The following is a 23109-nucleotide window of genomic DNA, read 5'->3' as shown; positions in this document are numbered from 1 at the left end:
ATCCTCCTGGAACCAAAAAGGAAGACGCTACTGGAATTCTTTGCTTGAGTTGTGGGGCCTTCCTACCATATCACAGTACTGCATCATGCATTATTAAAGGTTATGGCTCTTCGAGAGAACTTTTATCACACAGAGATATTTTTGAATATTAGAAATTCAACACATGGATTGGGTTCACCAATTTGACCTTTTGTTCAAACTGCAAGTTGTAAGGCTCCGCCCATCTTTCTAGGGTTACATTTAAGATTTTGAAAATGACATGACACACATAAATTTGGTTTGTGTCAAGATACCACCTGGACATGGACCATGTGGATATAAAAATTGAAATTCAATTATGACTTTTAATTCCAGAGAGTGAAACACTTATACTAATATTATATATTATATTAACAATTTGATCGAACAAAACTATTTGCAACTATTTTGCAACAAGCCTTGGTACCTGGTCAGTCATTATAAAGCCCATTGCCAGAAACCTAGGAGATCTCTTTGACCTATCACTCATTTTCGAGCCACAAATGAAAAGGAGGCTTCCTACAAATCAGAACCACCTCCAAAATCACACCCTGACTTGCAAAAATTAATTCATGCACCAGTCAACTCTAGACTGGACTACTGCAACTCCCTTCTCTCTGGCCTCAGCCGAAAGTCACTTTCCCGGCTCCAACTAGTTCAGAACGCAGCAACTCGGCTTCTCACTGGTCCTAAAAGGCAACATCACATCACCCCGATCCTTGCTTCTCTTCATTGGCTCCCTGTCTGCTTTAGAATCGATTGTGAGACTTTACTCATCAGTTTTAAAGCACACCAGGGTCTGGCCGCAAGCTACATCACAGAATTACTGACCCCTTATGTGCCAAGGTTGAAAACAAAAAGGTGACCGTGCCTTTGTCATAACCCCCCCCCCCCCCCCTTTGGCTTTGGAACAGCAGTTAGTGACTTCTGTTTAATAACTTCTTAAACCCCACTTTCGTTTTCTTTTCACCTGTTATTTTACTAGTTCACTTATTTTTATTTCTACTGCGTTTACGTGTTAAAGTTTTAATTTACTTTGTTAACTGTCTTTAAAAAGTGCTGTATAAATAAGGTTTATTATTATTATACTTTGTAAACACAGCGAGTAAACACTGTTTGTCATGTTAGTCATTTTCTACTTATAAAATAGGGTTTAAAACCACAACGTTCACTCAGGAGGAAACATCAGGTTCAAGGTTATCACCAGGCCGAAGGTATGAGTTGAGAGCAATTAATGACCAAACATTAATCCATAATCTTACACACAAAATACATATCACAAGATTAATGTCAAACTGTTTTTATTAGTTGAGCTGAAACAAACTCATGACATTTTCATTAACGACCATTGAAGGGGTATATACTGTAGATAGAAGCCTTTGAGTTCAATGCTGCTCGACATTTAAACACCGTTTATCAACATTGTTGCCTTTCTTTTCACACGGTCCATCTCAGATATATGGCTTTTATTTTCTCTACTTAGAAAAGTATGATTAAAAACATCAGTATTTACACAAATATATTCATATTTACATGTTACAAATGGTGTGTTAATCGGTTGCATTGTAAAAAAAAAGAAAAAGATTGACAGGAGGAAGGTGCATGGTATAGGACTCAATGACCTACTTGATACATGTTCTACACAAGCAGCTAAGATGGCCTTCAGTTTTTTTTTTCTAAAATGTGATTTGTTTTTTATTTTCTCAAACTCAAACTTTAGGTGACAAAGATAATACAAACATTTTTAGTGCAGAAACACAAGTGTGGAAATTTAATGACTGCATTTGCAATGATGATTTCAACTGTTGAAAGATTTAACAGTCTCACTGTAATGTAGTGTCCATGAAACTGACTAGGATGCTTTTTTGTCATTTTCTGCAGTTTTTTCACGATCCTTAGTTACATTGTGTTTGCTATCCTTTTTCTCCTCTCTCTTTTCCCGACTTTTGCTCTTATCCCGGCGATCCCTGTCTTTGTCTTTGTCTCTGTCCCTCTCTCTTTCCCTGTTGCGGTCTCGGTCTTTCCCGCGGTCTTTCCCGTGGTCTTTCCCGTGGTCTTTCCCACGGTCGCGGTCACGGTCTCGCTCCCGGTCTCGATTACGCCCTCGATCTCGCTCCCGTTCTTGCTCCTTTTCTCGCTCTTTTTCTCGCTCCTTTTCTCGCTCCTTTTCTAGCTCCTTTTCTCGCTCCTTTTCTCGTTCCCTGCTTCTAGATCTCTCCCGTCTTTTCTCACGGTCTCGCTCACGGTCTCTGTCGCGGATCCTGACTCTGTCTCGGTCAGAGTCCCTTCTGTCAGAGTCTCTCTCCCTGGGCCTGTCCCTCTCCCGGTCCTTATCCCGGTCTTTCCTCTTGTCGGTGTCTTGATCCCTTTGTCGTTCTCCCTCAATCTCCTTGTGCCTGTCGCCCTCACGCCCTCTGCTGCGTTCGCTCTCTCGGTTTCGCTCCTGATCTCGTTCTCTCTCACGGCTTTGCTCCTGATTTCGTTCTCTCTCTCGGCTTAGCTCCTGATTTCGTTCTGTCTCTCGGCTTCGCTCCTGATCTCGTTCTCTGTCTCGGCTTCGCTCCAGATCTTGTTCTCTCTCTCGGCTTCGCTCCTGATTTCGTTCTCTCTCTCGGCCTCGCTCCTGATCTCGTTCTCTCTCTTGGCCTCGCTCCGGATCTCGTTCTCTCTCTCTGCTTCTGTCCCACTCTCGCTCTCTGCTCCACCGCTTCCCCTGCCCCCTGTCCCAGGATGGTCTGCCAGCATGCGGGACTTCCCGCTCTCTTTCCCTCCTGTGATCTTCGGACAGCTCTCTCAGTCTCTCTTCGGGGGGTTGCAAGGGACCAGGAACAGGTTCCCTGTGCCCTCCTTCAAAGCGACTAAAGCGATCTCCACTGCGAGGTTCCGGGTCCTCTTGGGTGGTGCTGCTCCTCCTCCTAATTTCAGGAGAGTGGCGACGCCAGTGGTTGTCCCGGTGCAGGTCTGGACTGTGGGCTCCAATGCGACTTGGAGGAACTATGGGAGCCTCTGGAGGAGTTGGCAGCAGCGCCCCCCCATGCCGAATAGGTCTAGCCTCATCTGAGTGCCTATCGAGGCGGTAGCGCTCTGATCCTCCAAATGGCTGAGATGGATGGGGTCTGTTCTCCTGAGGCAGAGGGCCTCTGTGGTCGTCAAAAGAACCTCGGTTAGGTGAGTGTGGCCCGGAACTCACATACTGGTTATGCTGGCTGAAGTGTTGTCTGCTCACTTCCCCACCGAGAGGTGGACCTCTTCTATCCTCATACTGGTTAGGAGGCGGTCCCCGGTACGCTGGGCCAGGCAGGGGGCCCTGATGGTCTTTGTAAATATGTTGAGTATTTAGATTTTGCTCCACATTTAAATTGAAAGAGTTAGGAGGGTCTGTGTTATACTGTTCAGCAGGGCCTCGAGGTTGGTCTATTGTTTGGGATTGGGCCCTCAGGTCACTGTACTGAGATGGAGGGGCCCCCCTAGGCCCTGGGAAGTGGGACGGAGGGGGAAGCCTGTTATCAAAGTGACCAGGGGGTGGACTTGTGAAATGTGGAGGGGGACCTCTGTTTCCAGGGAAATTGAAAGGTGGTGGCGGACTTGTGAATCTTGGCGGAGCTAAGTTGTTTTGTCCATCAAAAGTAGGAGGTGGGCGGAGTCCTGGAGGGGGACCTTGTTGTCCAATGTGTTGAGGGGGGATGGAGGGATCAAACATTTGAGGAGGAGGAGGGCCTCTTTGGGCCACTGGAGGGAATGGTGGTGGCGGTCCTCGAGGTGGCAGGATATTCTGAGGAGGTGGTCCAGGAAGAGGCTGCTGCTGCGGCTGGGTGCGGGGCCACTGGTTCTGATAGGGGGTGTATGCAGCCAGAGGGGGGCCGAATTGCTGACTGTCACCCTGCATGGGGGGAGGAGCACGTACAGGAGGAGGAACATGGATGGGTGGCAGGGGTCCCTGCATAGGAGGAGGCCCCGACATTGGAGGAAGACCTTGCATGGGTGGCGGCAAAGACATCGGTGGAGGCCTCATTATCAAGTTTTGTCCTTGCATCTGATGGGGAGGGTGGAAGGTGGATATGGGAGGGATGTCAGCTGGAGGTCTGTACTTGCTGTCAAAGCCAGGTGCCGACATGTGATGCGATATGTGATGGGTCTGAGTCTCAACCATTGGTATGCTCTGAGTGAGCACTGGGATTGTTGATGGTATAGAGGAGGTATTTTCTGCGTCATCATAATAGCTTGTAGCTGGTGTATCCTGGCTATTCTCCTCATACTCTGAGTCATTGCCAGTTTTTAAAATACTGGCAGCATTTGGCCAAATACTGTACTTGTCCATCTCTGTTTCTGACTTAACTGGCTCAGGTTCCTCAACTTTCACTTTTTCATCCATATAGTTGACATCCATATCAGGTTCCACCTCCTCTCCTAATAAAGGAATTGACACCTCTGACATGTCTGAGTCCATGAAGGGAAGGGTCTCAGCTTTCACTTTCTCTTGAAGCAATATTGTCTCTTCAACTTGTGATGTGTCTGGGACATCAGGAACATCGGGCAGCTGTGGCTCTGAAGGAGGTGTAGAATCTGCCAACACAGCAGATGTCTCCTCTGACTCCTCAGATTCATCTGTTGGTTTCCTGCCGGCCAGAGCCTGACGAGGATCCCTGATCTGGCGAGGATCTCTCCTTTGGTTGATCAAGGGAGGAACCGATGAAGACTTTACTAGTGCCTCCACCTTTTTGCCAAGCTGCAGAAGTTGACTATTGGCCAAAAGGGATGTGTTAATTGGAGTTAAGAGTGTGTCCGAGGCACCAGGTGTACCTGTGGATGATATTTGCTGATCTCCCTCTTTCTGTAATATCTTGTTCCCAATTATTTTCAGGCTCTCCAAGATCTTCTGTGGATCAGTGATACTTTCAGCCGCAGTCTTAGTTTGACTTGGTGCTAACGTTTTCAGCTCATCAAATATTGAGTCATCCTCTGGGTCATATGCCACATCATCAACTTCACTCGCAATCACTACAGGCTGCTTTGGGACTTCAGGTTTTCTTACCATCTCAACAGGCCTCTGGGGAACACTGTAACCCCTACTGGGGTCATACTCTTCCTCTGGGTCATATGGTCGGTCATCTTCATCCTCCTCCACTGGTTTTTCTTTAGAAATCTGGGCAAACTGCTTCACAAAGGGGTCTAGCAGTGTAGATGGTGGTAGGGAGTGTTCCTCGCCTTTATCAATCGGAGAGTTAGAAGCATCTGAGTCATGCTTTTGCTTCTTAAAAAGACTGAGGATAGTCTCAAGAGGCGTAGCAGCGGCTGCAGAGGAAGCAGTAGTGCTGGATGAGGATGGAGACTCCTTGCCAGAGGTAGAGGATGTGGGGGGAGCTTTGACAGAGGACAAGAGTGAAAGGACTGTGGCGGCTGTCACAGCACTGCTGGAAGCTTCAGAGGCGCTGGATGGAGGTGTTCCTGGAGGAGTTGTGCTGAAGGAGATCTCCTGACTTTGTCGTGTGCTTCTCTCTACTCTGACTGAGGGAGAAGACTTCAGAAGGCCGGTGTCGTCATCTTTGGTTTGAGTCTTTGACCGTTTCTCCTCAGCCTCCAGTGGAGCACCAGCACGCTTCCTGTCCTTCTGGCAGATCAGCAGCCCCAAGAGGAGGTTGGGTCGAGCAGGTTCCAGCCCTGCAAGGTGGACGAAAAAAAATATCTTAAAAATGCTTTTTTTTACAACAACTACTTTGAATACATGATGAGGTCTGGGAATCTTTCACGTGAGCAACAGACAACCTGGTGAAATGAGAGCTTGTAGATTTTTCACAGTAAAAAGAGCAAGAACATGTAGCACACAAGGTTTTATAATGTGTAAAACCAAAGTTATGTCGAGTTTAACATTGGGACGTACACAACAAATGACATTGATGGGAAGCTTGGCTACAGTTAACTAATTATCCAATGGCCACAGGACCCGTTGTCAAATTCCGGTAATTTATTTTAAACTGAAAAAATAGCTGTGGACATTAATGAAAGCACCAGCTGCAAAGAAACAAGTATCAGGCCTGCCTTTGTTATTGACGTGATATGTAAATGTTTATAATAAAACCAAGAAATTAACAAATAAAATCACTAAATCCTCCTGCGACTGCACGTGGAGATGGCTAAACAAGGCTGCAATTAAATTATTATATTACTGTTTCGGCATATCCAGAGTCACGAGAATAAATTATTTCCATTTGAAATCGAATTTGATCATTAGCAGTGTGTTCCTAGGAAAAGAAAAAGGTCACAATCCAATATTCCTTTCTCTATGCAGGAGTACATCTACTGATGTTTGGGCCCCTCTGAGTTAGACAACCTTGTACTTACCACAGCTGCAAATGTCATGGGACAGTTGTGCTATCTGGCTTTAAAAACAGATAAAGTGCTGATTCTTGGCTTAGGATGGCATGTCTAAAAACATGTTTCATTCCAGCAGTGCAGCATGCTACCACATCAACAGCGGCATAGTGTACAGTGACTGACAAGTTACCTCAAATCGATTTATTGATTACACAGGTATTCAGTTTGGTTTAGACTGAGCCAAATCGTAAGAAACAACAGGCTGAGACCGGACTCAAATAGCACCAACCTGCGATGCAAACTTCTTTTATTAGAGATGTGTGATACAAACTCAGATACACAGCACAGAAGTGTTTACCAGGGGAGGCTCAACAAGAAGTGTGAGTGCCCCCTACAGTACAAACCCAGGAATCAAACAAGCTCTCATTTCAACCAGAGTCAAATGCAAAAGTGTACAGACAAATATACTCACCGCATGTACAAAGAGTAATAAACGAACATGACAGTATTGAAACAAATACATTTACATACAGAGAAATGTTTGCGTATTCCTGGAACTGCTTACCTGGCCCATCAAACGGCAATAGTTTAGAGGGCAAAGGGTCCTTTGAGCCCAGTGGGATGAGATAGAGGTCTTTAATGCGGCGGTTGTTGTTGGCCACCACACCGAATCGTTTCCTGCTGCTAAAGTAAGAGAAAAGAGACACATATGCTGCCTCCTCTTCCTCTGTAGCCGGGTGGAAGCGGATCAGACACAGCTCCTGTGGGCACAGGTGTTAAAAAGAGCAAAGATCAGTACATTGTGATAAAAGGCCTTAAAAATGAAAATGGTGAACATCTCTGCACAAGCTAGCACAAACCTTGGAGAGAGAAGTTTTAAGCTTCCCGACGTAGTCCCACACCGTGTGAGGAGATATTCGGCCGCCAATATGAATGGTGTCTGGCAAGTCCTGCAGAACATCAACAAAACTAATGATGATGCTTTTTCTTGTGTGTGTGCGCACCAAAGAAGTCTGCATTCATTGACAATGAACCAATATTCTATATGATGAGCACAGTCTTACATTTAAACTTATACCAAAGAAAAACTAACCTCCTTCAGGTGTTCAAAGGATCCTGAGACCAGGTAGGCCTTGGTTACAAACTTGGCCACTGTCTGCATGTTGATGAATCCTTTCCAAATCTTTTCTTGACCATGGAGGAAAAGTGCTGTCTCACCTTCAGGAGGAGGCTCATGTGAACTGTAAAACCAAACCCATTTTTCTTTCAGGAAAAAGTCAGAGGGCACATATCAAGGCTTCTCAACGTTGAACAAATAAAGAGCTTCAGATGAGAACAGTGACCCTTGTCTCATTATACTATATTGTACACGTAACAGAACTGTACAATTAGAATCAAACATATATATTCTTAATGTAATCACACAGTACACATAATATATTGCTGTAAAACAAATAAACACCTCGTTTTCGATGGTTTTGAGACAGCCACTGAGGATGGCGAAGCTGGAGGCATCGGCAGTGGTGCCTTGGGCACAACCTCCACTGGAGCAATAACAAGAGCAGGAAGTGGTTCTGGTAAGTTGGTGATGGGCTTTTCTGGAGCAGTGTAGGTGACAGTCACACCAGAGATGTGCCTGGCCATGCGTGGGTCCCTGCGGGTGATGCTGACAGAGGATATAGTGGGTACAACAGGTGTTGGGGCCTGGGCTGGAGGTAACAGCATGCTGAGGTCCTCCTGGTAAAGCTGCGGCTGTGATTCAGGGACCTCCATGTTGGACTGGTACGATGGCGCGCCTGGGTGGTACACTAAGGGGTCTTGGTGCTGGAAGGCTGTGGAGTCCTGTGGTTGGCCTAAAGAAGAGGCATCGCCTGACCTGGATGACTGCAGCTCTTGTCTTGAAGGTCTAGACAGTTTGGCTTTTTTAGATGCTGGCTCATCTTCCATCTTCTGACCTAGAGGGCAAAATTTAAAGAAACACCAATAAAGCATAATCTGCTGCGTAACAAATGATTCGCTGAATTTTACCCTCATGTCAAACTTGAATTTACCTGTGCATATTTTACAGTTGAGGTCAAACAGATGCGTCCTGTGCTCTGAAGTTGTGTCTTTGAGCATGTTACTGAAAATGTCGAGCACGTTGTTACCACTGGCGCCCTCACTAGCAGAGGACGGAGCTGGAAGCGACTCATCTAGGTCCTGAGGTCACAGAAAAGATGATCATCATCAAATATTAAATTTTCTACCAGTTCAAATTCATAATATTCCATTACTAAGATGTGCACGAGAGTATTTTGCGCAAGGTCGATGAAAGTAGGTTTTGCGGCAACAAGAAAAGAAAGACAGTCGGAAAAACATGACCAAACTCGCATCTTGGTAACTGTCGTAGCTTGGCCAGATTTTAAAGTTTGTGCAGTTTGACACCCATGCAAAAGTGATAGGTAATAAAGGTAGAAAAGAAAAGCCCGCCACCACTTACTGCAGCAGAAGCCATGCGAGAGGAAGTGGCAGCAGAGATACATACATCTGCATCCGATGTTGGTGGGGCGTCCTCTAAATCCAGGCTATGAGAGCTAGAGTCGTGCCTGCTGCCTAGTCTGGACTTGCCTAAATGGACTCGCGTACTGGGAGACTGGGCCTGCAGAAGAAAAACACATAATACGTCATTAAACAGGCAAATAAAACCATAGATTTTCAGTCCTTCAAGCCAACCATGGAGTGTTTTTCGCCTCACAACTCCAGTATGGTGCTCAATTGTGCTTGTTCTTTAGGTAAGGAGATAGCATTTACCCCAGGAGCGTCATGTTTCCTCCACTCAGAGATTTCTTTGGAAAGCAATTCCTCAGCGCTTAGTCTCACCAATCTGAAGGGACTGACCTCGCCACCCACCACCCTGTAGAACAGACCCTGTGAAAAACACACCACACAGTTATTTAACATGAGGAAAACCATAAAAGCCATAGAGAGCTGCTCCACAGTCATTCAATATATACTTTCCAGGGAATATATACTGAACACATGACTGTGTTGACTCACTTTGTTTTTAGGATCTTTCAGGTTGAACATGAGGGACCTGTATTTGTTCTTGTACTTGCTGTCAGTGCTCAGGCAGAGGTTGAACATTTCTTTCTCTATCGCAACTGCCAGCCTTGCCACCTCACTCTCAGTCATCTTCAGATCATCACTGTCACTCACCCTGGCAATAAAGAACACGACAAAAAAGATGTGCTTTAAGGAATTAAACCAAGGATTTACTCACAAGTTTTAGAGACAGCCAAGGTTAGCTGAAAGAGAATTGGACACTCACCTCTTATACAGGATGTCTGTGAGAGAGCGGCGGATGTTCTGTCTCATCTGGTTGTTGGATGGAGGAGGCATGGAGGACACAGGAGCTGCTGACGAAGGAGGGTGCGAGTGTCTGGAGGAAGATGAGGAGTGGCTGGAGGAAGTTGAAGAAACTTTAGGCGATGTGACTCTTGAAGATGAAGAGGAATGACTACGGGATGTATTGTCCTTTTGTTGCGGCTGCTTCTTAGGAATGGTGAAGTTGGACTTAACGACTCTCAGTGCGCCCGTGACGTGGATCGGACCTGGAGGATGGGCTGATGGGGCGTGGGTGGGTGGCGGCACTGGTTTCTTGGACTTTGCTGTAGTTTTACTTGGGGATGTCACCGGTTTCTTGGAGGTCTTTGAGCTGGAAGCTTTAGGAGTCTGCTTCTTGCCCTTTGGGGAAACCTTGGCAGCTTTAGTGGTCGGGGACTTTTTGTTGTTTGCTTTGACTGGTGTTGCAGACGCTGGGGCAGCTTTGTCAGGAGTGTCGGCTGGTTCCTGCTCTTTCTGGGCCTTCTCACTCAGCAGCTCTTCTTCAGGAGGGGCTGAAAGTCAAGAACAAGACCCAACAGATTAAAATTATGGAATATTTTACTGATTCAATGAGCCAGTACAGTACCACTTAAAGTACAGAAAATCACTTCATATGTTAGATTGTTATTGAAAAATAACAATATATGACTTTTACACTTGAAATAAAACCTGAAAATCAATTGCCAAAACCTCCTATAGAAGATACATTTTTTTTGCCTACTTGGCAATCAAGGTTCAAAATTAGTATTTGACACTGTCTCCATGAACAGTCCCTTTTTATATGTAGCAGTGACAGCAGCGTTGTGCCGTTTATGAAGGAACATTTGTGAGAAAAAATATTTTTTTACACAAAAAATCATTTGAGGGCAACGAACATGATGAGGTGCACTTCTGCCTCATAAAAAAACTTGATCCTCAATGTCCAGGGATCCTTAACTCAGTGAGTTACTGATGAAGGACCAGCTTCTCACTTGATTGCGAGACCAGCATTGACCACTTTACAAATATCAATTCAGCCTTCCTGTCACTTTAGACTGCAAACATGATCTACAATCATGAAAATTGGATAAAAGTTTAAATGCAAACAGGGAATAATAAGTTGAAGATGAATTACCCACATAAAACCAATAAATCTAAATGTATTCCTATCACAAGCTTAAGCAACAAATATCAGCAGCTCATAAAGGGACAAACTCTGAACCCCAAAACCACTAAATCCAAGTCTGGCTAATTATTGTCATTTGAATGCATTATAAAATTTCATGAATTCATCCAACCATCAACATCAAATGATCAGTGTAATATATCAAGCACTTTGCACCAAGACATCAAATCCCTCTACAGACTGTAACCTGCTCTTGCCAGTTGCTACATCTGTCATGTCTGTGTATTGAAGCTGCAACAGCATAAACCCCATTTGAACACACCAGTCATCAAATACATGAACCACATTAATCCTGTTCACAGAAACAGTTCTGAGACACAAATCAACCATAATAAATGTCTTAGGATCATATATATAAATATATATACAGAATTAAATTATCAGCAAAAATATGGGCATGAGTCAGAAAATGAATAGGCCACCACTACCTCAGCAAGAGTCAGTGATCATTCTGGTCTCCTGACCTGACAGGATGCATTTATACTATATAAGCATGCATTGGCCATGCAATCAATGCACTAATGCTGCCCTTAATGACCACTTATGGAGGTGAGACAAACTGCAAATGTCCACATTTCATTGCAACAAACGATCCCGTCAACTCTGATCAAATCTCATCTGATGCAAAATGTGTGTGGACATCTTTTAAGTTGGATCTCTTCTGAAACTGTGCTTGGCCTTGTTCTCCCATCATCTTCTGGGGCCTTCCTGGGCTTCACTGCATTGTCCCTGGCTGGTCTCCTCTGTCACTGCAGCGGTCTAGCAGAGGTTCTTGTGCGGTTGATCACCATCGAGGGACTCCTGAGGGCCACATCTCCAGTGTGTAGTTTGATGAGTAATATATGCTTGTTTGCGCAGAACTGGTCAGGAAATCCTACAGCAAGCCAACACTGCTCACATAATCAATCGAGGCATCCAAAAATCTGTTAAATCACCTTTTATTTTTAAGCCAGTTTCCTAAGAGAAAGGATGCACCATATTCAATATGAATCAAAAAAGTAGAAAAAGTTTGTTACCCACAAACTCAGCTCAACAGCCGATTTCATCAGCTCAATATGAGGCTACGTTAGCTGCGTTGGTCCACTTCAACATGGGGGGAATACTATAACACCTACCTGTCGGCGGGAGGGAGGGACCTGTTTTTGGGACCAACAGCTGAGGTGATGAACCCAGGAAGTAGACTCATACAGGCAAATGGAGCAGGTCAATTGAACTCAGTCCACACACGCAAGCACCATCCCATTCATCACATCCAAACATCACCACGCATCAGTCAGCTGACCGCACTCAGTTTCAGATTAGTGCCATTCGTCTGCCACGTTTCTGCACAGGTTTTCATTAACAAACCTGCAATTTACCTGAAAGCTTTTCAAAAGGGGTACTCTGAGGATTTAGCGTTAGACTTCGGAAGTTGAGCCTCTCACTCATAAAGAAAGTGCAGTTGAAATCAGTGCAGCAGATATCGAGGTATACTGTCCTTTAGTCCTCCCGGTCAAGAGCCAAAAATGCTGGATTCTACAATTCTCAAAGCCTGCATCTTAACACTGCCTCTAGTTTGTAAGACAGACTGTCTGTGTAGAATTTAAAGTCTCAGAGCCTCAGCTGAGATAGTTTCCCAGACTGCACAAAGCTCCTGCAGAGCCACAGAACACACTGTATAACTGCTTTCACAGGCCGGGTGGTTCTCTACTGACAGTGTGCCATCTACAGAGTGCCCCTTTCAAAATAAAAGTCCTTTGGATTATTTAATACTTACAGAACACCCAACTTACCTTTTCCACAGCTGCCAACATTTCATTAACAAACTTTACATAGATTAAACTCATAACACCTTGTAAAGCAGTCGATGCTCTCGTGTACAGATGAGTTCATGTTCATCCCCAAATGTACTGATCATATCTAAATTGTGTTAGCAGGACAGCAACCACACTTATCATGGAAAAACAACAATGTGGTTTCGACAACAGCTTTAGACCTTCAAAGAGATACATACACTTTTTGTTTAACACTGTTGGTGATATGGGTGTAGTCTTTTCTGGTGTTACGGCAATGTAATTATGGTCGCTGGACCAGGATGCAGTGGCTGGCGGGGGCGGGTGTTCCTCTGCATGCTCATCTTCGTCATCCTCATCTGGATCAGGACTGTAGTCTTCATCAGAATCAGAATCGTCCCGGGTCGTCTTCTGTGTCATCTTCCCACCAGAGCTGCTCCTCTGTGTGGATGGAAGAAACATACATTTAGGTCTTTTAGTAACAACACAGAGAAAATGGTTTGATTAACACGAACGTCATAATAAAGAAATGTTTGTGGGTTTTAAAGAGCAGATTCCTAATGTGACAAACTGTTTAATACCAGGGCAATCTACACCTGGTTTAATCACAGACACATGCCTTGTTTCTGTCTGGTCTTTTTCAACCACTGTACACTGTGTACATAGTATAACTTACAGAGAGTAACTTGATGGCATTTCTACATACTCCAGCAGCATCTCACAATCTAAACTTCTGCAAATGCGGAAATAAACATACACTGGACCAAATGATTCTTAATAAATAAAATAAAACTTAATTTCAGACACTGTATGAGAGAGCAAGTTCGTCAATGTCTGGCTTTCTACAAGTAGCAATGCTTCAAGAGTTTAAACAATATGAAGACTGTTTCTGTGAACCCACAATTGATTAATGTATAGATAAACTATCTCAATGCATTATTGTTTCCTGTGATCCTTTGAGAGCTCAAGCTCACAGCCAACCAGAGCTTTCAGAGTAATAAGAAAAAGGGAATTTTTTTAATGCTGTAAAGAGACATTGAAGAAGCATGGTTTGCAACAAATAAAACCAGAGAAATTAAAAGGAGGAATTGACTATTCAACCCAAGACTAGGACTTAAGGTTCTTAGAGGGAGCATAGACAAAATTAGGTTCAACAGTTTGTAACTTATCTGCTGGGAAGGCAAGGAAGTTAAAGTAATTTCATTTTTACACTTCTATTGAATAAAACAGGCATAATGCAGTATTTCAATTGTAAATGGGAACCTTATCCACTCTCACAATTCGTTGACTTAAATTCAGACTGCTGAAACGAATTCCCCCAGACGCTGGTTAATAATGGAGCATGAGTTAAATTTCTGAATTTCCTCTACACATTTGGTATTTCTGCACAATGAATTTGTTTCTTCAAACAGGCACTTCAACATCTGAATATTCTCTCAGCAGAGGGCAACACCTGCCAATTACCATGTGTTGAATATTTGTGCTTAAACGTTTAACAAGTAGTCAGTGCAAGACAAATTGACACTGCCCTGACCATCATTAGGACAGGATTTAAAAAGAATTTGATGTGTAAAATGTAGTAAAAATATATACAAACTTTCTGCAAATTATCGTATGATTCAAGTTATCCAGACAGGACATACATACACAACTCTCCCATGTTGGATTTAACTCGTTACACTAATAGACTGAACATTCAGGCAAGATATCTACTTCAGGAAATTCAACTGTTCAGACATGAAAACAAAAATATGGTATCTCCATGTGTATGTCATGGAAAGACTGGCAGTTGCACACGAGATCGAAGAATTTCACTTCTTTTGTTGATACTGACATTATACCTTACAGAGGTTGCATTGGTTACTCTACACAGCTAATTCTGTGAAAGGCGTGAACATTCCTGCAGGAAGTCAAAGGCCATCACTTTAGATGGTCAAAGTTACCTTAGGGGTTGAGTTGGTTTTCTGTGCCTTTTGGTTGGGCTCCTTATCATCGGTGATGGACTTCATGGCTGCCGCAGCGTGTTTCAGGATACAGTCGTTCCCACAGTACACTGAATCTGGCTGGGCGCTATTCTCACAGCCAGGCCCGATACATTTTGGAGCGGAAGACTCCTCGGCCTTCTGTTCTGTCTTCTCCTCTGACGCCTCCACTGCCTTATGACCGGTCTTCTCCTCTGACACCTCTGCTACTGTTGATGTTTTCACCTCTACATTGGATGCCACTTTAGGCTCCGCGACAGGGGCTGCTTTCTGCTGTGCTGTGGACGCTGCCTTCTTCTGCACCATGGGTGTCGCCTTCTGGTCTGCTTTTGGCCCGGCTGTCTGCTGTAGTGCCTGTTTCAGTGTAGTGCAAAAGAGATATACAGCCAATGACGAATACAGTCATTTTGCATGGTGTTACAGTACCCTTATAGATTTACTAAACATTTTATTGATCTAGTATTCTTTGAAAATATGTATACCATTCTTAGTGAATTGAATTTCCGTTTGAGGTGGTTAGATGCTCTGTGCTCAAACTATGCCTTCAACCATTTGTTTGGCCACGGATATTTATATAATCATGTCAACAAGCAGATGCCATTGTACTTAGATTTAAAGGGTCCTAATCTCCATTATAAAATAGAATAGCTCCAGCCATTTAGATTCAAAATACAGCAACAGTTCAAATAATGGTGCAATGTTCTTTTTCACAGACGGGAAGACAAATAAATACACATCCCACTTCAGCCCTTTGGCAGTGACTGTGGTGAATTAAACTATTTGTTCTAGTAGGAACTGTTTAAGTTCACAATGGCATAATTGTAATGTTTAAATTTTGATTATCGGAAAAAACATTTTACATGCACATTGAACAATGCATACATCAACTCAGCCATTGGCAACTCTCACATTGACTCAGTCATTTTTCCGACTACTGACCTTATTCTGAATACACAAGACATTGTGCTTACACTAATTGCTAATAGATCCCTCCATTCATATTGCTTACTCCAACAGTGTTTCCCATTAATTATCTGGAACGGTGGCCAGCCATACTTTAACATGTCCTGCCAGTTTCATAATGAAACAAAACATTTTACATTTCTCATTAACATAAGAGCTCTGAGTTGGTGTTTTGTTCCGTTACTGCATTGCATAGCTCTAAAGTTTTTCACTCTTTGTTCTGAGACTCTGCTTCGTTCGTGTGCACCACAGCTACCCCCATAGGCTGAATAAGTTCTGTGTGGTGTAATTTGGGTTAAAGTAATAAGAAATGTCACTTACATGGCAGAGCCTTTATAAGACTATTGGCTTTATCTGGTTAATATCAGGATACTCGTGTCAATGTAAACTTGTGTAACAATTCAATGGCTGTCCTCATAAGGACAGTAATAAGCAGTTGATATCAGTATCAAGGACCTACCGGCTGAAAGATCTTTATCTTCTTTTTCCCAGTTGGATTAGTAGCTTTCTCTATCCTGCCTTTGATGCCCATATCCTCTGTTGTCCTTTCTTCAGGTCCAGTTGATATGGAGGACAGAAGTGTTCCCACAGCCTGACCATTGTCGGCTGTACTTGTGTAAGCTCTGTCGCCAGTTGCATACAAGATCCCAGCAGAAGCAGCGTCAGCTTTCAGCCTCCCTGCCTCTGCATTTGTCGAGAGGCCTGTTGTCGCAGGCCTTACCACCTGGTTTTTCTTAGCAGTACAGTTGGGACAGATGTAGTCCTCCCCATTTCTCTCCATCAGGCGCCCGCGAGCCTCAGTGATTCCCACACAGTCTCCATGGAACCATTCCTCACAGCGGTCACAGCAGATCATAAACCTAGTGAGGACAGGACATTTGTAGTGCTACTTCTTCAAACCATGATGCTCAACACAAAACTAAAAGGCTTCTTGCATTATTTCAAACTGAAGGGAAACATGATGCAACAGATTTTAGTTACACAGAACTATATGGTTTGTTACATCTGATTATTTGTGCATCTATCTGTGAGAGATTAGTTGCAAACTGAGTCAAGAAGGAAGTGCAAGCGCTCACAAAAACTACTAGGCAGGTGATATGACAAACCATCTATCTACCATGGTTGCTGAAACCAATCAGGAGAAGAGCAAATACCTTTTATTCCACCAAGAATACCCTTTAGTGTTGTTCTGTGCTCATTTTTAAATGAAGAAATACTCTCCAGTGCTGAAATAACTGATCCTATTGTTGTGCTTTCCCAGATCACCAGCTTTCAGTCAATTAGCAACTACTCACCGGAGGCCAGCTACTTTCTTACAGCATGTCTTCAATTACTGACCAGGACCTTCATTTGCCTCAACTGAATTTGTTTGAGGCAGACCTGTGTTGGCGAACAGCCTTTATTTCTAAGTCCCTGTAATTTATAACTATGATTGACCATGTTTAATCGAAAAGCCTCATTTGGATTCGCTCCTGTGAATAACAGCAGCAGCAGCAGGGGGAGGATTGACATTGACTTGTATGTGCTCTTATTCTCCCTAGACTTCACTGAGGAATATATTAATCTACAAGCATGTGGGATTTGTTTCCAGTGATGCATTGAGTTAGTAGGGCCTCTCCTAAGGTAAACATCCCTGGTGCCGCTTTAGAAACACTATTAAATTATGTCAGGTAATAGGAAAATGAAAATGTAATAAGAAAAATTAAATAGACACTGGAACCTCCAGCAGGAAGATCTCTAATCATGATGCGTCTCCACATCATACATTTCTTCTTTGGTTTAAAGTTGTGATTATCCTGTCAGTCACTTTCTTCTGCTTCGTGAGTAACAAAGTTAATGCTCATTCTTAAATTCAATTCCAACTTATTTAGTTCCATGTTTTCACTCCATGTTTACATGTAGGTTGCCCCCTTAGCAGCTACATTTTCACCACTTTATGGCTACATCATATTCTACATCAGCCTACACTAGGAGTTACCATAGTTGTTTCTCATGTTTGTCACACCTAAAACAAATGTAGCAGCTGGTAGTTGCTCCTGCATTTCACAAAGTTTCACAAGGAAATAGATTTGGGCCTTAAAGATAGATTCTTGTTTTGCCAAGAACCTTAGCGAAGACTAGATTTTAATTTGCTGCTACTTTTTCAAGGCAGACTGGATGCAAAAGTAACTCTGAAGCGTAAAGAGACTAGATGAGCTGGCCTTACCGGTGCAAGACGGTTAGCATGCCAATTTCATTAAAAGTAAGTAAGCGACCGAAAATGAAGCAAGAATATAATTAATGCTGGTGTTTGCTAATGCTGAACGTGCAACATATCTGATGAAATTGTGAGTCAACAGCTGTTAATGCAACCATTGGCAATGTAGCAATGAAAATAACTTACATATCACCCCTTAAAAATAAAAACAAAACAAAACTGGCTCAATGTCAAAAAGCAAGTTAAACTTAACTAAAAGTGACGTCCTACGGTGCAAATTATCTTATACATCTTCAAAGCAATCATATGTAAGAAATTACTAATAAAGCAACAATTGATAAAAAATACCTTTTGTTGTGTTTCTGGCGACAGATGCAGTAAAGTGCATTGGGATCATATCCTCCCTCGTCAGAATCTATGGATGATGAAGACGAAGATGTCGAAGATTCATTCTCATCGTCCTCCTCATCATCATTGTCCTCTTGCGTCTGGGGATTGCGAGTGTTTCCAGCAGCTGGGGGTGCTTTAGGGATAGTTTCGATCTTGATGGGAGTGGTGCACTTGTTGGTAGGAGCTTTAACAGGGGTAGTGTTGGTTGCCTTCTTTTTGTTGACATAAGTTCTTATTGGTCCACGTTTTACCACCATTGATGTAGCTTCGTCTTCTTCACTATCCTCATCAGATTCTTCATCCGTTTCTGCTTCGTCATTTGTCTCTTCTAGTTTGTCTATCTCCTCAGGCAACTCTTTCTTTTCAGAGTCCTGCTCTGGGGGAGGCTCTGCAGTATCGGTACTCCCTACATGTGCGGGACTGGAATCATTTTTTTCCTCCTCCGTGCTATCCTGTACCTGGTCTTTCTGGATAGCATCTCTGCTGTCCTCCTCGTTGTCAGAGCTGCCCTCATCGTTGGCTGTGGCTCCACCACTTCCTCTGGTCACTCTGCCACTTCGGGTTTGCCTCAGAGTTTGCTTCCTTGTGCTACTTCGCGTCCTCCTCTCTGGGGACTCTACCTTATCATCTGTAGCCTTGCTGTCAGCATTACCATCGAAGCTGGCCTCTGAGGCAGTTTCCACATCGGTTGGGGTTTGGGAAGGGGGATCTCCACTTTCCAGACTGGGAGGGGTACTCTTTCTCGAACCTCTTTTCGCTGTCAAGAGGAATTCCTCGAGTTTGTCCGTCCTCTTCGACTGCCTACCGCTACGCCTTACAGCACAGCGGCTGTCAGAGTTATTTGTTGCTGCTTCCACTGGCATTTCTCTCTTTGCAACAGTGGACTGACGGAAACCCCAAGTCTTCTTTATCTCACTGCTGGCCCTGGAAGATTTATCTGGCTCCTCTAGAGTCTCATTGGACACATCTTCAGTTTCAGCCTGTTCACGATCCTCCTCTCCAATACCTGCAGACAGGAAATCAGAAAAGAAAACAATCATTGCATGATATCACAAGAGTGCAACATAGCAACACTGCCAAGAAAATGATTGATTGTTTTGTGATCACATACAAATATAAATCAAGACCCATTTGAAAATTACTCATAGACTTGGATTGGACCCCTTCATACACAACATTTTCACCCAAAATTTAAATCATTCAAAGATCCTAGAGCCTCACACCACCATTGTGCCAAGTATTGCTAAAACAAGGTACCTTGAGAGCAGCTATCCATGAGGTCCTGGCTCTGCTCTGGCACTGGAGCTAGAGAGAGCTCAGGGCTCACATTCTCCTCCATAGATGATGGAGTCAATCACTACTTTCAAACTCAATGTCTACAGTTAAGAAAAGAGCACAAAAGACCAGCTATGAATAACTTTTGTCAGTTCATTATATGACAAATACTGAGGGTGACAGGGTAACAAGATTTAAATTAGTTAGCCAGTACAGGACTTGTCTTAAACGCAGAAATGTTTTTTTCTGCTATATTCTGGCTCCAGTATAGTGTAACAAACAAGTTATATTTGTGCAGGGTAGAAGCCATACAACATAAGGAAGAGGAAACCCAATACCAAGAGGAAAACTAACCGAAAAATGTATAGGGCCGTACGATATACGGGAATATTGCGATAACGTTGTTATGACTTGAATTAAATAATCAAAAAAAAGATAGTGTTAGTCTTTCAGCTTTGGGTTTGCTGGTAACATAGACCTCATACAGTAAGTAGTCTATGCTGACAAAAAGTGAAATGCATTTCAACATTATTTTATTGAATATATCACACCTGGCTATGGACACAGGGCAAGCGGACAGCTACACAGCCTGGACCCAGCGCCACCAAGTCCAACTAAATTCACCTACAGTCATCTTTTGGGGTCTTTTCATACATGTTTGGACTTTAAAGAAGTTATGTTTTACAGTAATTTACTGCTCCTCTGGGTCTATCATTAGCATTGTGCATGGCCAACCGAACATACATTGACTGTCTACCAATTCTATTTTTACCCCGAGTTTACATATGTCCGATGACACTGTTTTTTTGTGTGTCAACGTGAGTGGAAGATGGCAAGCGGGAAAGGCCGATGAATGCAAGTGCTGTTCTGAAGAAAGATTTAACTCACTAAGGCAAGGTATCGATCTTTTTCTGATGATCAGTTCTGATATTGTGGCGTTTTTTCACACAACCAACGTTTAACTGTAGCGAGTCAGAGAAGTCAGCTGTGAGTCTATGCACTTCTTTTATAGCAGGACAAATGTGATCACCAGCACGTTCCATATGCATTAAACTGTGGCTTGAGTTCCCTGACAGATACACTATACACTGTACATGTTTGTGTGTATCAAGATTAATGAGAGAACAATAAGCACAACCATACATTGCATTTGTCAGCCTATTAAAATCACATGGACTTGAAAATACATTCTTTATTTCTATGGAAATTTTTCAAATATTTATTAAATATTTGATGGAAAATTGTATAAAGCTGTGCACTTGGTCCTTAAGCATTACACAGCCCATTAGAATGTGTCATATTTTATTTCTTGCCTGTTGTTTACACTTCTGCCAGGAATCATTTGTATGCGTGTGGTAGATTGCGCAGACCGTTTTTGATCTCATAGCAGCGTCTAAGCAAAAGCATGATGGCGAATGATTACCATTTCATGTTTCTTACTGACAAGGAGAGACTGCCGCAACAACTGTGAACAGTCACATCATATAAAAACATTAAAAAAATTGTGTTGGATACATTTATAGGTACAAAATTGGTTGATAGTCAGGCAAAGTGTTTTTAAGCAAAGTCCTACTGGAAATGAAAATTAATAACTGTATTTCACTTAAGATTCTCCAGTTCCAATTCGTTAATTTAAGAGCACATTGTGAAAATAGTCCATGTCTGTACCTGCAGTTCAGCTGTGATAGTCAGCAGACAGCTTCTTCAAACCAAACAAAGTCTTTACAGCAGTAATCATTTGTCTTGGTAAACGTTAAAGGATCTGTCAAAGAAAGAGAAACAAGTTAGGGTGCACCACTCTCCATTGAAAGGCTGAGATTCCACAACAGCAGAGAGTCAGTTAACACAATAAAATCCCAAATAAAAATAGTATTTTTCTAGCATTAAAAAAATGTTTACTTACAGGAATATTTACCAGTTCTCAAGGCACTCAATTTAAGTTTGAACTTAACATAACTAAAACAACATATCTAATTTAACACTGACGACTTTGCAGTATTATTCAAAGTTCAGAAGAGCATGCTGTGTAGATGGAATACTTAAACATAGCAATTCATTTAAGAAATATATGCTTGTGTATGGAATAATGGCCATAAGTATATCTGCCTTTATAATCGTCTTGATAAATTGACATGTCTCGCACAATGCACCGTCAACACGGGGGGGGGGGGGGGGGGGGGGGTCCATCCAAAGACTGGATGAGATTAAATCCGATTCCACCAATGGTGTGCCACTGGTCACGACACCGTGCCACGTGAATGGAGCTAAACTGTTGCCAGGGAAGGTGGGAGTGGCCCGATACGAATCATTTATTTATTTTCATATAATCGCATATTGTGACACAGCGATTATATCAATATTTGTGTGCCGATTCAGCTGTGAAACGACTTAACAGTGGCCTTTCCGTGTGGTGGTGTGAAGTTTGCTGCTGCACCCAGCCGTTGTGCGCAGGAGGATATATAACTCCCAATTCCTGATCACGGCTACGCGTCGATGCCACGCGTGTGCGATAACAAGTGCGCTGTTCGTGTGTACGAAACAAGCCATAATGGTTTCAAGTCTATATTTTATCTGTAAAACTAAGACCGCATACTCAACGATGGCCGCAGAGCTAATACGCTATCACACGTCTTAGCAGCTAGTCCAGCTAGTGGCAAACGTAAATCATACGAAAACATCGATTTAATATCGAGCGTATACATTCGTCTGCTCTTTGTATAACTCTCAACAAACGGCTCCGTGTTTGAACTGTTCTGTTTCGCCGTTAACCGTCTGGATTTGTCACGAGGAAGCGAGGGTTGCAAAATGTGCACTTGTAGCTAACAAGACTGGCTGACGCTAAAAGCCACCACGAGCATGGATAAGCTAACAGCACGCAATACATGTAGCTATTAGCCGCTTAGATAACAATGCAATTACTCAAAGCGCCGCCACAACAGACACTCAATACAAAGACATTTATTACTAGCTCATGTGTTACATCGTGTGGAACAACGTAGCCAGACTAAACAACTTAACCGTAGAAGCTAACGTCAGACGCATCGCGTTCAACCTTGCGTTGGTTAGCTGAAGTGGGACAAGCTCAACAGGACAAAGAATACAGAAAGGACGAATAACCCCGGGGCAAAAACATTGCGATACTAAAGTTGATATGTCATAGATATATTCTACCCACCAACAATATAGAAATACCGATGAAATGCCCTCAGTCTTTCTTCGGTCAATCCTCCATTTTCCATTCCCGCTGGAGCTGACTGACTGCGGCAGATGGCTGACCGTTTACGGAAAATGCTCAAAGCAAGTCTAGAGCGCCCCCACTGGCGAGGAGGACAACTGAGCGGCTAAAGAAAACAACGCTAGGTTTGTCTCCGACTTACCAGGTCAATTTGATAATTTTGAAACACTTTGATCTTTTGATTTTAATATTAAGCGGCAGTTAGAGTTTAAATACCCTAAAGACAATTCATATAAAAGATGGAAACTGAAATATTTTTTTTAAACACCACTCAGCTAAATGAATTTTAAATATCTTTTGTTTAAGATGGCCCTGTCTGTGACCAACACATTTTCAAGGTTATATTGTCTTAAGTTGAGTTTCATAAAGTTCTGGTTAAACACTACTTAACCAACAGTTGAATCTATACTTACAGCTTCAAAACTGATCAAACCACA

At 43.0% G+C, this 23109-nt stretch overlaps 1 protein-coding gene across 5 annotated transcripts; it reads right to left on the bottom strand.

Moving 5' to 3' along the window:
- Window positions 1-1302: 1302 nt before the first annotated feature.
- On the bottom strand, window positions 1303-22744 carry dido1 (death inducer-obliterator 1). 5 transcript variants are annotated; one of them, XM_062396322.1, is made up of 17 exons: window positions 22613-22744; window positions 21106-21199; window positions 19420-19538; window positions 18121-19168; window positions 16036-16435; window positions 14574-14966; window positions 12852-13071; window positions 9638-10205; window positions 9367-9526; window positions 9121-9237; window positions 8810-8968; window positions 8382-8529; window positions 7793-8285; window positions 7424-7571; window positions 7191-7280; window positions 6896-7091; window positions 1303-5676 (listed from the first exon to the last, which is right to left on the bottom strand). In XM_062396322.1, exons 3-17 carry the CDS (start codon window positions 19499-19501, stop codon window positions 1871-1873), a joined length of 8028 nt encoding a protein of 2675 aa, XP_062252306.1. In that variant the 5' UTR covers window positions 19502-19538; window positions 21106-21199; window positions 22613-22744; the 3' UTR covers window positions 1303-1870. The 5 variants fall into 5 exon arrangements, with proteins under 5 accessions (XP_062252306.1, XP_062252322.1, XP_062252315.1 ...); XM_062396338.1 differs by having other exon boundaries at window positions 8855-8968; XM_062396331.1 differs by having other exon boundaries at window positions 22617-22725.
- Between the last annotated feature and the right edge of the window lie 365 nt (window positions 22745-23109).

The sequence above is a fragment of the Platichthys flesus genome, chromosome 2 (assembly GCF_949316205.1).
Source record: "Platichthys flesus chromosome 2, fPlaFle2.1, whole genome shotgun sequence".
Taxonomy (NCBI): domain Eukaryota; kingdom Metazoa; phylum Chordata; class Actinopteri; order Pleuronectiformes; family Pleuronectidae; genus Platichthys; species Platichthys flesus.
The sequence above is the reverse complement of the archived record's forward strand: the minus strand, read 5'-3'. Positions and strand labels throughout refer to the sequence as shown.